The 14,522-nt window shown below is 44.4% G+C and overlaps 1 protein-coding gene across 1 annotated transcript in view; it reads right to left on the bottom strand.

The window, feature by feature from the left end:
• ADGRA1 (adhesion G protein-coupled receptor A1) overlaps nt 1-14,522 on the bottom strand; it is a 732,027-nt gene that overhangs the window by 605,856 nt on the left and 111,649 nt on the right. Inside the window, exon 2 of the mRNA XM_038744384.1 lies at nt 2,249-2,320. Within this exon, the coding sequence (XP_038600312.1) occupies nt 2,249-2,320 (72 nt within the window). The remainder of the gene's footprint in view (nt 1-2,248; nt 2,321-14,522) is intronic.

Genomic DNA, 14,522 nt, shown 5'->3' with positions numbered 1-14,522 from the left:
ACTTCTCTGTGCCTCTGTTTGCTCATCTGTAAAATGAGGATTCAATACCCATTCTTCTGTGTGCCCTGAGCCCCAGGCATGGATGCATCTGATTTTCATTGTAGTGTCAATTAATCAATCAGCGGCATTTCTGTGTGCAGAACACTGTAGTAAGTGCTTGGGAGGGTACAATACAATAAAATTGGTAGACCCATTCCCTGCCCACAACAAGCTTTCAGACTAGTGAGGGAGACAGACATTGATACAAACAAATTACGGATATGTACGTATATAATAATAATAATAATAATAATAATAATAATAATAATAATAGCATTTGTTAAGCACTTATAATGTGCAAAGCATTGTTCTAAGCACTGTGGAGGATACAAGGTGATCAGGTTGTCCCACGAGGGGCTCACAGTCCTAATCCCCATTTTACAGGTGAGGTAACTGAGGCACAGAGAAGTTAAGTGACTTACCCAAAGTCACACAGCTGACAAGCGGTGGGGCCAGAATTTGAACCCATGACCTCTGACTCCGAAGCCCACGTTCTTTCCACTGAGCCATGCTGCTTATTAAATCCAGTTGGACAGAGTCCCTGGCCTGCATGGGGCTCACAGTCTTAATCCCCATTTTACAGATGAGGGTACTGAGGCACAGAGAAGTGAAGTGACTTGCCCATCATCACACGGCAGACATGTGGTGGAGCCGGGAGTAGAACCCATGACCTTCTGACTCCCAGGCCCGGGCACTAACCACTAAATGATGCCACGTCCCCTAGTGCGTAGGTGTATCTGCCCCAGAGCTTGATACAGTGCTTGGCACCTAGTAAATACTTAACAAATACCACCATTATGAACTCTGTGCCAGGATCACTTTGTTCACACTTGTTCGCTAATGATCTGGAGAATGAACGTTTCATCTCTCACCTTGAATCCGTCAGGTAGAGATACTCTGTCACAGAGCTCTGACAATTTCAGGATTCTTTCAAGAGATAGAGATAGACGCTTACATCCATGTTTCCCAGGCAGCATCCTGGGATGGAGGTAAGGACCCAAATTCCTGTGTTCGCTACGCTACTGGACCAGCAACAAGCAAACATGAAGTAGAGCTCGAGAAAATTCAACTTCACACCCACCTGCCTTAACCTGCCTGCCCCTGCCCCTGGCCTGGAATGCCCTCCCTCTTCATCTCCAATAGACAGATGCTCGCCTCCAGTTCAACGCCTCATTGAGGGCACACCTCCTCCAAGAGGCCTTCCCTGACTAAACCCTATTTTTGTTTTCTTCCTCTCTCTTCCGCATCACCCTGACTTGCTCCCTTTATTCAACCCTCTTCCCAGCCTCACAGCACTTATGTTCTTATCCAGTAGGGCTTAGTGGATAGAGCCCGGGCCTGAGCATCACAAGGACCTGGGTTCTGATCCCGGCTCCGCCACCTGTCTGCTGCATAATCCTGGGCAAGTCACTTCACTTCTCTGGGCCTCAGTTACCTCATCTGTAAAACGGGGATTAAGAGTGTCAGCCCCATGTGGGAGAGGGACTGTGTCCAACCTGATTAACTTGTACCAACCCCAGTGCTTAGAACAGTGCCTGGAACATAGGAAGTGCTTAACAAGAACCATTACTATTATTATCATTAGTAGTAGTATTTACTTACTTTAATGTCTGCCTTCCCCTATAGACAGTAATTTCACTGTTATATTGTTTTATTATACTTTCCTGAATGCTTAGTAGAATGTTCTGCACATAGTAAGCACTCAATAAAAATAATAATAATAATAATGGTGTTTGTTAAGTGCTCACTATGTGCCAAGTATTGTTCAAAGCGCTGGGGTAGATACAAGGTAATGAGGTTGTCCCACTTGGGGCTCACAGTCTCAATCCCATTTTACAGATGAGATAACAGAGCACAGAGAAGTGAAGTGTCTTGCCCAAGGTCACACAGCAGACAAGTGGCTGAGCCGGGATTAGAACCCAATGATCTCCATGTTGATGTTTATTTTTGTTACAAATTGCTGCTCATCGTTTCCTGTGTTTTCCATACCCACTTTCATTAGCTCATTTTTAGTTCTGACTGGCTAATGCGATGCTGAACAGAAGGCCCTATCCTATTCTCCATCTCAGAGCCAGAGTGTCATTCCAGGCCATCGTACATTTCTGCTCCCAAGAGCAGTGATGAGGAACGGTGCTGTGAGGTGGGATTGTGGGGTGAAACATAGGTCAATGGACGAGGAAGAGAAGGGAGGTCAGAGCATTTTACTCACAGCCTCTCCAGGGATCTCAGGCCGAAGAAAGCGCCGTTCTTGACCCATAAGATCTTGTTGTTGCTCAGAATCCTGCAAAAAAAAAAGTCAGGAGAGAGTCAAAGGGGCTGAACAGAACAATTTTGCGGAACTAAGAGCACATGGCTCGAGCGAATGAAAACCCCATTCTATTCTCACTGCACAGTGATGCGCTACATTCCCCAGTCTTTCTTTGGAGCCATCATCGGATCAGGATGATCATTTCCAGTGCTGGAGGTGATTCCTTTTTCACCAGGTCCTGCTTCGATAAAAATCTGGCCCAGGCTAAACCACAAGAGCAAGGCTGGGACAGTTGCTCAGAGGCCCATCCCAAAAGCTGGGTGCTAGGGAAATGACCCCAGAGCTTCCAACACTGTCGCCTCAGTGGGTGAAGGGTGGCCATCCTATCCCCACCACACACACACTCATTCATTCATTCAATCGTATTTATTGAGCATTACTGTGTGCAGAGCACTAAACTAAGTGCTTGGGAGAATACAATATAAGAATATATTTTAGACCCCTTTTAGACTGTGAGCCCACTGTTGGGTAGGGACTGTCTCTATATGTTGCCAATTTGTACTTCCCAAGCGCTTAGTACAGTGCTCTGCACATAGTAAGCACTCAATAAATACGATTGATGATGATGATGATGATGAATAAGCACATTCCTTGCCTACAACGAGCTTGCCTGCCCCACCCCCAACTCTGATGTAACTATGTGCTAGGCAAGCATCCCAGAAGACCCCCGCCTCTGCTGTGTGACCTTAGATAAGTCACTTAACTTTTCTGTGTCTCGGTTACCTCAACTGTAAAATGGGGTTTAGGACACTGAGCCCCATGTAAGACAGGAACTGTGTCCAACCTAAGTCATTTGTATCTACCCCAGCACATAGAAAAGTGTTTGACACATAGTAAGTGATTAACAAGTATCGTATGTATTATTATTATCATCTTCCAGTTCCCGCAGCAACAACAGATTCTGGATTTTGGTGAAGCCATCCCCAGCTAGAAAATTCTTCCTGCGGCTTTCTTTCACCACAGTAGGGTTGAGTTTTTTTATTTTATTTTATTATTTCTTTTACGGTATTTGGTAAGGGTTTACTATGTGCCAGGCATCGTACTAAGTGCTGCAGTAGAACAAGCTAATTAAGTTGGACACAGTCTGTGTCCTAAAAGGGCTCAAAATCTCAATCCCCATTTACAGATGAGGGAACTGAGGCTCAGAAAAGTGAAGTGACTTGCCAGGGTCACCCAGCAGACAAGTGGTGGAGCCGGAAATAGAACTAGGAATTAGCCCGCACCCTACGCTCCTCTGCCGCTAACCTCCTCACTGTACCTCATTCTCGCCTGTCCCACCGTCGACCCCCAGCCCATGTCCTCCCCCTGGCCTGGAATGCCCTCCCTACACACATCTGCCAAGCTAGCTCTCTTCCTCCCTTCAAAGCCCTACTGAGAGCTCACCTCCTCCAGGAAGCCTTCCCAGACTGAACCCCCTTTTCCCTCTCCTCCTTCCCATCCCCCCGCCCTACCTCCTTCCCCTCCCCACAGTACCTGTATATGTTTCTACAGATTTATTACTCTATTTATTTTACGTGTACATATTTACTATTCTATTTTGTTAATGATGCGCATCTAGCATTATTTCTATTTATTTTGATGACTTGACACCTATCCACATGTTTTGTTTTGTTGTTTGTCTCCCCCGTCTAGACTGTGAGCCTGTTGTTGGGTAGGGACCGTCTCAATATGTTGCCAAGTTGTACTTCCCAAGCGCTTAGTACAGTGCTCTGCACACAGTAAGCGCGCAATATGATTGAATGAATGAATGAATGAACTCAGGTCCTTCTTACTCCCAGACCCGTGCTCTTTCCACTAGACCATGCTGCTTCTCTTTTATCACCACAGTGTTCCCTAACCTGGAGAGAAGAGATTACTTTGTCCTACTCCAAACACCTCCTTTCCTCACCTCCTCAACCATGGAAGCATGTTCACTGATTTGAATAACATAATTCAAGCCCATTTTCAATTAGCACTGGTTAATGGCACACCTATATCTACAGCATATAGACATAATCAATAGCGTGCTAGTGCAAGTTGCCTATTTTCTGAAAAGGATGTCAATCCATCAGTAGCATTTATTAAGCAATTAATGTACAGAGCACTGTACTAAGTGCTTGGGAGAGTCCAGTAGAGTTACAGAGAAGCAGCGTGGCTTAGTGGAAAAGAGCACGGGCTTGAGACTCAGAGGTTGTGGGTTCTAATCTGAGGTCTAGTCCTGCCTCTACCACTTGTCAGCTGTGTGATTTTGGGTAAGTCACTTAACTTTTCTGTGCCTTAGTTACCTTATCTGTAAAATGCGGATTAAGACTGTGAGCCCCATGTGGGACAACCTGATTACCTTGTATCTACACCAGTGGTTAGAACAGTGCTTGGCACATAGTAAGAGCTTAACAAATATTATTATTACTAGACATAATGCCTGCCATCAAGGAGTTCACAGTGTAATGGGGGAGACTATAGCCAAGCGCTTAGTACAGTGCTCTGCACACAGTAAGTGCTCAATAAATACGATTGAATGAATGAATGAATAGTTGACAGAGAGGCAATGGAAAAGGGGATATGAACATAAGTTAGTGCTATATGACAAGGTATGCATTATGTGCATCATATTTACTTTATTTACATATTCACATACATATTCATATCACCTATTATATGTATTTCCATATTCACTTCCATATTCACATATTCACATATTTACATATTCACTTAGTGGGCAGAGCACTGCACTAAGTGCTTGGTTGAGTAAATATAACAGAGTTGGTAGACACCTACCCTGCCCACAACGAGTTTACAGTCTAGAGGGAGAGATAGACATTAATATAAATAAATTGTATATATGAACATAAGCGGTGTGGGGTTGAGGGAGAGGTAAATAAACAGTGCAAATCCAAGTGCAATATGCCCACATGAATATGCCAATCAATCAACCTATAACATTTATTGAGCGCTTACTATGTGCAGAGCACTATACTAAATTCTTAGATGAACACAATACAATAGACTTAGAAGACACATAACCGGCCTTCAAGAAGCTTATAGTCTAGAGTGGGAGACAGACATTGAAATAAATTCTGGATGTGTACCTAAATAATAATAACGCTAATAATGATGATGGCAGTTGTTCAGAGCTTACTATGTGTCAGGCACTGTACTAAGCACTGGGGTAGATACAAGCAAATTGGGTTGGTCACGGTCTCTGTCCCAAGTGGGGCTCATAATCTCAATCCCCATTTGACAGATGAGGGAGCTGAGACACAGAGAAGTAAAGTGATTTCCCCAAGGTCACACAGCAGATACATGTTTTTTTTCCTCTTCTCTTTTTCCCTTTTTTCCCCTTTTTCCTCTCCTCCTCCCCACCCCCCCCCACCCTACCTCCTTCCCCTCCCTACAGCACTTGTATATATTTGTACAAATTTATTACTCTATTTTACTTGTACATATTTACTATTCTATTTATTTTATTAATGATGTGCATATAAATTTAATTCTATTTACTCTGATGATTTTGACACCTGTCTACATGTTTTGTTTTGTTGTCTGTCTCCCCCTTCTAGACTGTGAGCCCGTTGTTGGGGAGGGACCATTTCAATATGTTGCCGACTTGTACTTCCCAAGCATTTAGTACAGTAAGTGCTCAATAAATATGATTGAATGAATGAATTAACATGGTGGAACCAGGATTAGAACCCATGACCTTTTGAATCCCAGGCCCAGGCTCTATCCATTATGTCATGCTGTGGAGCTGAGTGCTTAGGTGGAAGGATATAAACTGAGGAGATTAGGGATTAAATAGGGAGTGCTTCTTGGAGGAGATGTAATTTCAGAAGGAGTCCACAGGTTGGAAGAGCTGTGTTAGCACTGACATGGAATGGAGTTCCAAGCAAGGGGGAAGCATGAGCATGTGGTTGGTGGCAAAAGAGACAAGGAGGAGGCATATGGAGAAGGAAATACAGATACACTTCATACAATTTGCCCACCTGTCATGTATCCAATGAGACCTAGTCGGGGAAACAATAAACTCCTTGTGGACAGCCGTGATTTAGAATGTCAATCAGTCAGTCAGTCATATTTATTGAGCACTTACTGTGTGCAAAGCACTGTACTAAGTGTTTGGGGGAAGACGGTGTAACAATAAGCAGACAAACTGTCTGCCCACAATGAGTTTACAATCTAGAGAGGCTGAAACCTCTAGAAAATATGCCTAAAGAGATGCTTTTTGACTCCAGAGGTTTTTATTCGTTTCTTAACTCCTTGAGAGTGGGGATCATGTCTCTATGTTTACTGTATTTTCCAAGTGCTGAGCCCAGTGCTTGGCACAGTGCTCTGCCTACAGTAAGTGCTCAACAAGTACTAGTGATTGCTCTTCCCAATTTGGCTTCCTAGTATGCCAACTAGTTAGCTATATGGAAGGAAAAGACATAATCAATGAGAAAAACGATGAAGAAAATGTGTAGCAAATGGCTTTCCTTTACCGATTTGCAATAGAGTTTCATTTCCTGGAGATATTTTAATGAAAGAAGCTAAATGAATTCCAGGTCTTCTGGAGTAAAAGGAGACTCCAGAGAATTGATCTCAACTGGGCTAGCTTCCAGTTCCAGGAGGTCTTTGTTTTTTTTCCTTTAACCTTCCGCATTTAAAATTCCTATTTGAGCACCCCAAAACTCAGAAGCACAATTTTAAGCTTTTATTCCCCTTGGCAAACACCCAGTTTGGCTTTAGGGAGACCTGCAAGATGTTCGTCAAGACACCGAAGCATAGGAACATGACTTGTCCTCCATGTTGCCGGTTTTCCACATTTTGATAGTGGGGAGAGGTTGTTTGTAATTTCATTTGACTTCTGGTGAATACTGAAATACTGGTGAATGCAGAACCATTTGCATTCTGCCCGCTGGGTCTGTTCCTGTTTGCATTAGCACCGTGTTTTAATTACACCTTATTAGGCAACAATTTTGCTGTAGCTAGGAGGAGTGCCCCCCTGCCCATCAGATATGATGTCATAAAACATATTTACATTTTGCTGGATGAATCAATTTGGAAACACCAACAGTGCATTGCCTGTGGCGTAAATGCTTTCACTTTGAAACCTACACTACATTCATTTCATGAAAGACTGCCAATTCTTTTCTTTTTGTTTTTCTACTCGCCAAGGTCTTTCACACCCAAGAACCAGTCAAAGGGGTATTTTTCATTAGGATTGAGAAGTTTCTAATAATTTCCAGATTTCCCAAGCACCTAGTGGAGTGCGCCACGCTAAACGGTACTCATTCATTCATTCATTCAATCGTATTTATTAAGTGCTTACTGTGTGCAGAGCATTGCACGAAGATCTTGGGAAGTACAAGTCGGCAACCTATAGAGATGGTCCCTACCCAACAATAGGCTCATATTCGAGTGCTTACTGTGTGCAGAGCACTGAACTAAGTGGCTGGAAGAGTACAATTCTGCTGGTTGACACGACTCATTCATTCATTCAATTGTATTTATTGACCGCTTACTGTGTGCAGAGCACTGTACTAAGCGCTTGGGAAGTACAAGTTAGCAACATTACAGAGACGGTCCCTACCCCACAGCGGGCTCACTGTATAGAAGGGGGAGACAGATGACAAAACAAAACATATTAACCAAATAAAAGAAATAGAAGAAATATGTACAAATAAAATAAATAGATAGAGTAATAAATATGTACAAACATATATACATATATACTCCCATGGGTGCTTACAATCTAGTGGAAGAGTTTACAGTCTCGTGCTATCTAGTACTTACAATCTTCTTGGAAGAGTTCGGTAATAATAATAGTAATAATAATGATGGCATTTGTTAAGAATTTACAATGTGCCAAACATTGTTCTAAGCGCAGGGGTAGATACAAAGTAATCAGGTCATCCCACATGGGGCTCACAGTCTTAATCCCCACTTCACAGATAACTGAGGCCCAGAGAAGTTAAGTGATTTTCCCAAAGTCACACAGCTGACAAGTGGCAGAGCTGGGATTAGAACCCATGACTTCTGACTCCCAAGCCCGGGCTCTTTCCACTAAGCCACGCTGCTTCTCTGGTCTCAATGGTAGAGTTAACAGACATGATTCTCCCTTCAGTAAGCTCATGATCTAATGGAAGAGCTTAAACCTAGTACTGTACCAAATGCTGGGGACATTATAGCTTGGGAGAGTATACCTGTTTAACTCGTATTAATCCCAGTGCTTAGAATAGTGCTGGGCACATATTAAGTGCTTGACAAGTACCATAATTATTACAATAGAGAAGCAGCGTGGTTCAGTGGAAAGAGCATGGGCTTGAGAGTCAGAGGTCTTGGGTTCTAATCCCAGCTCCGCCACTTGTCAGTTGTGTGACTTTGGGCAAGTCATTTAACTTCTCTGTGCCTCAGTTACCTCATCTGTAAAATGGGGATGAAGATTGTGAACCCCAGGTGGGACAAACTGATTTCCTTGTATCAACTCCAGTGCTTAGAACAGTGATTCACACATAGTAAGCACTTAACAAACGCCATCATTATTATTATTACAATATAACAAAGTTGTGGGCATAATCTTTGGTTTACAATTCGTATAAACCTATCCATCTTACTCTGTGCTGGGCACTCTACTAAGACCTTGGGGGAGTACAGTAGAGTAAGAAGTTGTGGGCCCTGCCCTCAAGGAGCTTACAGTCAACTGGGGTAGACATACAGATAAATTACAGGTAGGGGGAAGCAATGGACTTACAGAGCCTTATCTTCTCCAAGAGAACTTCCATAAATCCTTGTTTCCTCTTCTCCCACTCTCTTCTGCGTTACCCTGACTTCCTCCCTTTATCCATCCCTCCTCCCAGCCTGAAATAACTTATTTATTTATTCTTATTAATGCCTATCTCCCCCCTAGACTCTAAGCTCACTGTGGGCAGGGAATGTGTCTGTTTATTGTTGTATTGTACTCTCCCAAGTGCTTAGTACAGTGCTCCACCAATAGTAAGCACTCAATAACTACCATTGACTGGCTTCCTCCTGCACCAAGAATTGCTTAGGCCTCTGAGGGCAGGATTACAGGACTACCACACGGCATCCATGTTAGGCTGAATAAATGAACCAAAACTTTGCTGGCCCTTTGTGATTTTTTTTCTAATAATAATAATAATGTGATGGTATTTGTTAAGCGGTTACTAAGTGCGAAGCACTGTTCTAAGCACTGGGGAGGTTAAAAGGTGACCAGGTTGTCCCACGGTGGGCTCACAGTCTTAATCCCCATTTTACAGATGAGGTAACTGAGGCACAGAGAAGTTAAGTGACTTGCCCAAAGTCACATAGCTGACAGCTGGCAGAGCCGGGATTTGAACCCATGACCTCTGACTCCAAAGCCCAGGCTCTTTCCACTGAGCCACGCTGGTATTTGTTTAAGCGCTTACTATGTGCCACACACTGTACTAAGTGCTGGGCTAGATAATAATAATGACTGTGGTAATTGTTAAGCACTTACTGTATGGCAGGCAATGTTCTAAGTGCTGGTGTGGATACAAGGTGATTGGGTTAGATGTGGTTCCTGTCCCACATGGGGTTCAAAGTCTTAATACCCATTTTACAGATGAGGTAACTGAGGCATTTTACAGACAAGGTAACTGAAGCCCAGAGAAGTGAAGTGACTTGGGGAAGGTCACAAAGCAGATAAGTGGCGAAGCCAGGATAAGAACCTGGGTTCTTCTGACTTCTAGGCCCAGGCTCTAACCACTGAGCCAGACTGCTTTCTGTGGCATTCATTCATTCATTCATTCATTCAATCGCATTTATTGAACGCTTACTGTGTGCAGACCACTGTACTAAGCGCTTGGGAAGTACACGTTGGCAAGATATAGAGACGGTCCCGACCCAACAGTGGGCTCACAGTCTAGAAGGGGGAGACAGAGAACAAAACAAAACATATTAACAAAATAAAATAAATAGAATAAATATGTACAAATAAAATCGAGTAATAAATACGTACAAACATATATACATATATACAGGTGCTGTAGGGAGGGGAAGGAGGTAAGGCAGGGGGGATGGGGAGGAGGAGGAGAGGAAGGAGGGGCTCAGTCTGGGAAGGCCTCCTGGAGGAGGTGAGCTCTCAGTAGGGCCTTGAAGGGAGGAAGAGAGCTAGCTTGGTGGATGTGCGGAGGGAGGACATTCTAGGCCAGGGGGATGACGTGGGCCGGGGGTCGACGGCAGGACAGGCGAAGAACGAGGCACGGTGAGGAGATTAGTGGCAGAGGAGCGGAGGGTGCGGGCTGGGCTGTAGAAGGAGAGAAGGGAGGTGAGGTAGGAGGGGGTGAGGTGATGGACAGCCTTGAAGCCAAGGGTGAGGAGTTTCTGCCTGATGCGCAGGTTGATTGGTAGCCACTAGAGATTTTTGAGGAGGGGAGTAACATGCCCAGAGCATTTCTGGACAAAGACAATCCGGGCAGCAGCGTGAAGTATGGATTGAAGTGGGGAGAGACAGCAGGATGGGAGATCGGAGAGAAGGCTGATACAGTAATCCAGACGGGATAGGATGAGAGCTTGAACGAGCAGGGTAGCGGTTTGGATGGAGAGGAAAGGGCGGATCTTGGCAATGTTGCAGAGATGAGACTGGCAGGTTTTGGTGATGCCTTGGATGTGAGGGGTGAACGAGAGAGCGGAGTCGAGGATGACACCAAGGTTGCGGGCTTGTGAGATGGGAAGGATGGTAGTACTGTCAACAGTGATGGGAAAGTCAGGGCAGGGTTTGGGAGGGAAAACAAGGAGTTCAGTCTTGGACATGTTGAGTTTTAGGTGGCGGGCAGACATCCAGATGGAGATGTCCTGAAGGCAGAAGGATATGTGAGCCTGGAGGGAGGGAGAGAGAGCGCAGGGGCAGAGATGTAGATTTGGGTGTCATCAGCATAGAGATGATAGTTGAAGCGATGGGAGCCAATGAGGTCACCAAGGGAGTGAGTGTAGATTGAGAACAGAAGGGGACCGAGAACTGAACCTTGAGGAACCCCCACAGTAAGGGGATGGGAGGGGGAGGAGGAGCCTGCAAAAGAGACTGAGAATGAACGGCCGGAGAGATAAGAGGAGAACCAGGAGAGCATGGAGTCTGTGAAGCCAAGGTTGGATAGCGTGTTGAGGAGAAGGGGGTGGTCCACAGTGTCGAAGGCAGCTGAGAGGTCAAAGAGGATTAGGATAGAGTATGAGCCGTTGGATTTGGCAAGCAGGAGGTCATTGGTGACCTTTGAGAGGGCAGTTTCCATGGAATGTAGGGGACAGAAGCCAGATTGGAGGGGGTCGAGGAGAGAGTTGGCATTGAGAAATTCGAGGCAGCGCGTGTAGATGACTCGTTCAAGGAGTTTGGAAAGGAATGGTAGGAGGGAGATAGGGCAATAACTAGAAGGTGAGGTGGAGTCTAAGGAGGATTTTTTTAGGATGGGAGAGACGTGGGCATGTTTGAAGGCAGAGGGGAAGGAACCAGTGGAAAGTGAGCGGTTGAAAATGGAAGTTAAGGAGGGGAGAAGGGACAGAGCGAGAGATTTTATAAGACGAGAGGGAATGGGGTCAGAAGCACAGGTGGCCCGAGTAGCACTTGAGAGGAGGGAGGTGATCTCCTCTGAGGACACTACTGGGAAGGATGGGAGAGTAGCGGAGAGCGTTGAGAGCCGGGGGGTTGGAGAAGGTGGGGGGAGTGACTTTCTGGAGCTCAGACCTGCGCTCCTGCCTGCCCCCAATAGAACAGAAGCTTGTTGTGGACAGAGAATGCATCTGTTTACCGTTCTTTTTTCCTCTCCCAAGCACTTAGTACAGTGCTCTGCATAGAGTAAGTGCTCAATAAATACAGCTGAAAGAATTGAATAATAATAATAATAATAATAATGGCATTTGTTAAGTGCTTACTATGTGCAAAGCACTGTTCTAAGTGCTGGGGGGGGATACAAGGTGATCAGGTTGTCCCACCGGGGGCTCACAGCCTTAATCCTCATTTTACAGATGAGGTAACTGAGGCTCAGAAAAGTTAAGTGACTTGCCCAAGGTCACAGCAGACACGTGGTGGAGTCAGGATTAGAACCTATGACCTCTGACTCCCAAGCCCAACTCTTTCCACTGAGCCACGCTGCTTCTCACAAACCCAGATTCTGAGGAGGCTCCCCCAGTGCTTGGCAGGGTCCTTGTCAGAGGAAGTACTTCACAGAAGCATCGCTTTAAAGGGGTTTCATATTGAAAACATCCAGTTACAGTGAGTAAAATGGATTTTTTTTGATGGCCAAAGTATGCAGTTCCACAATTATAGATTGTGTGGATTGTACATTATGAACTCCTGGTGGGCACGGATCGTTTCTATCAACTCTGCCATATTGTCCTCTCCCAAACATTTGGTACACTGCTCTGCATAAGGTAAACACTCAATGAATACCATTGATTGATGGATTGTGTTTGCTGGCAGCCTTCTCCATCATTCAATTCATTATTCATTCAGTCTATCATACATATTCAGCGCTTACTAAGTGCAAAGCACTGCACTAAGCTCTGGGAGAGTAGGATAAAATAATAAACATTCCCTGGCCACAATAAACTTACAGTCCAGGGGGGAGAAATAGACATTAATATGAATAAATAAATAAATAAAATTACAGATGAATTACAGATATGTACATAAGCTCGGTGCGGCTGATTCACAGCTCTCCTGTGTATCAGGAAATGGTTAGGTCATGTTTGAAATATCAAAGACAGACCATTCTTACTTAATTAAATCAGACTTTGGCCTAGTGGAGAGAGCCTGGGCCTGGGAGTCAGAAAGACCTGGATTCTAATCCCAGTTCTGCCATTTGTCTGCTGGATGACCTTGGGCAAGTCACTTCACTTCTCTGGGCCTCTGTTACCTCATCTGGAAAATGGGATTGATACTGTGATCCCCACTGTGGGGCAGAAACTGTGTCCAACCTGATTAACTTGTATCTACCCCAGCACTTAGACCAGTGCTTGACACACTTAAGAAATACCATTAAAACAATATCAAGAAAACATCGGAAACTGTGCTTATTTGAGCCAACTGTGATGGCTCCAAAAGTACACTCAAGTAATTCTGTGTTCTCATTTTGCTTTTACGGTATTTGTTAAGCATTTACTATGTGCCAGACACTGTATAAGTGCTGAGGTAGATACAAACTGATCAGGTTGGACACAGCCCCTGTTCCACATAGGGCTCACAGTCTTAATCCCCATTTTACAGATGAGGTAACTGAGGTCCAGCGAAGTTAAGTGACTTGCCCAAGGTCATACAGCAGACTTGTGTCAGAGACTGGATAAGAAATCCAGCAGCGTGGCTTAGTGGAAAGAGCCCAGGCTTGGGAGTCAGAGGTCATGGGTCCTAATCCTGGCTCCACCACTTGTCAGCTGTGTCAGCTGTGTGACAACTTCTCTGGGCCTCAGTTCCCTCATCTGTAAAATGGGGATTAAGACTGTGAGCCGCACGTGGGACAACCTGATAATCTTGTATCTCCCCCAGCGATTAGAACAATGCTTGGCACATAGTAAGCGCTTAACCAATGCCATTATTAGTATTAGTCCTCTGGTTTACAAGCCCATGCTCTTTCCAGTAGGCTACACTTCTTCTCTGTACATGACGCCTCCTGAATATCCACCCTGACCTTAATTCAGAGTTAGCTGCAGCTGAACTATAAAAATGCTAACATCCTCTTCTACCTTGAGTACAATGTAGAAACTTTAGCATGATGGCTTTATAATTTTTTGCTTTTGAAACAAGACTCTTCCAACCTTTGGGTCACATTCTTTAGCTGCAAAGAACAAAAAATACCAAGAACAAAACCTGACAAATGCAGGGTAAGTGCTTCCAACAAAAGAACAGTTGAACAACTCGTTTTATTATATTGGTTGAACAGTTTCCCTAACCAAAATCTAATTGCTGCTTTTTGCTGGATGGCTTGACTTGAGCAGTCCAAATATCTTCTGTCCTAAGGTTAGGTTCATAAATCATAGATATACACAACTCCAAAAATGAAATCAACTGGAGCCAAGAAATTCTACATCTGGAAAATCTATCACGTTACTGCAGGGTTCTGGAAACACCTACGATAGCATGAATAATGATTAAAGAGGTCAAGGGAGCAGAAAGAAAAAAAAAGAAAAGCACAGTTACATTTCCCAGTGGTTTATACAGTGTTGTCATGGTGGAGGTCAGGCACATTTTATG

Source organism: Tachyglossus aculeatus, chromosome 3 (genome assembly GCF_015852505.1).
Source record: "Tachyglossus aculeatus isolate mTacAcu1 chromosome 3, mTacAcu1.pri, whole genome shotgun sequence".
Lineage (NCBI taxonomy): Eukaryota > Metazoa > Chordata > Mammalia > Monotremata > Tachyglossidae > Tachyglossus > Tachyglossus aculeatus.
Note: the sequence above shows the minus strand (reverse complement) of the source record. Positions and strands in the feature narration are given on the sequence as shown.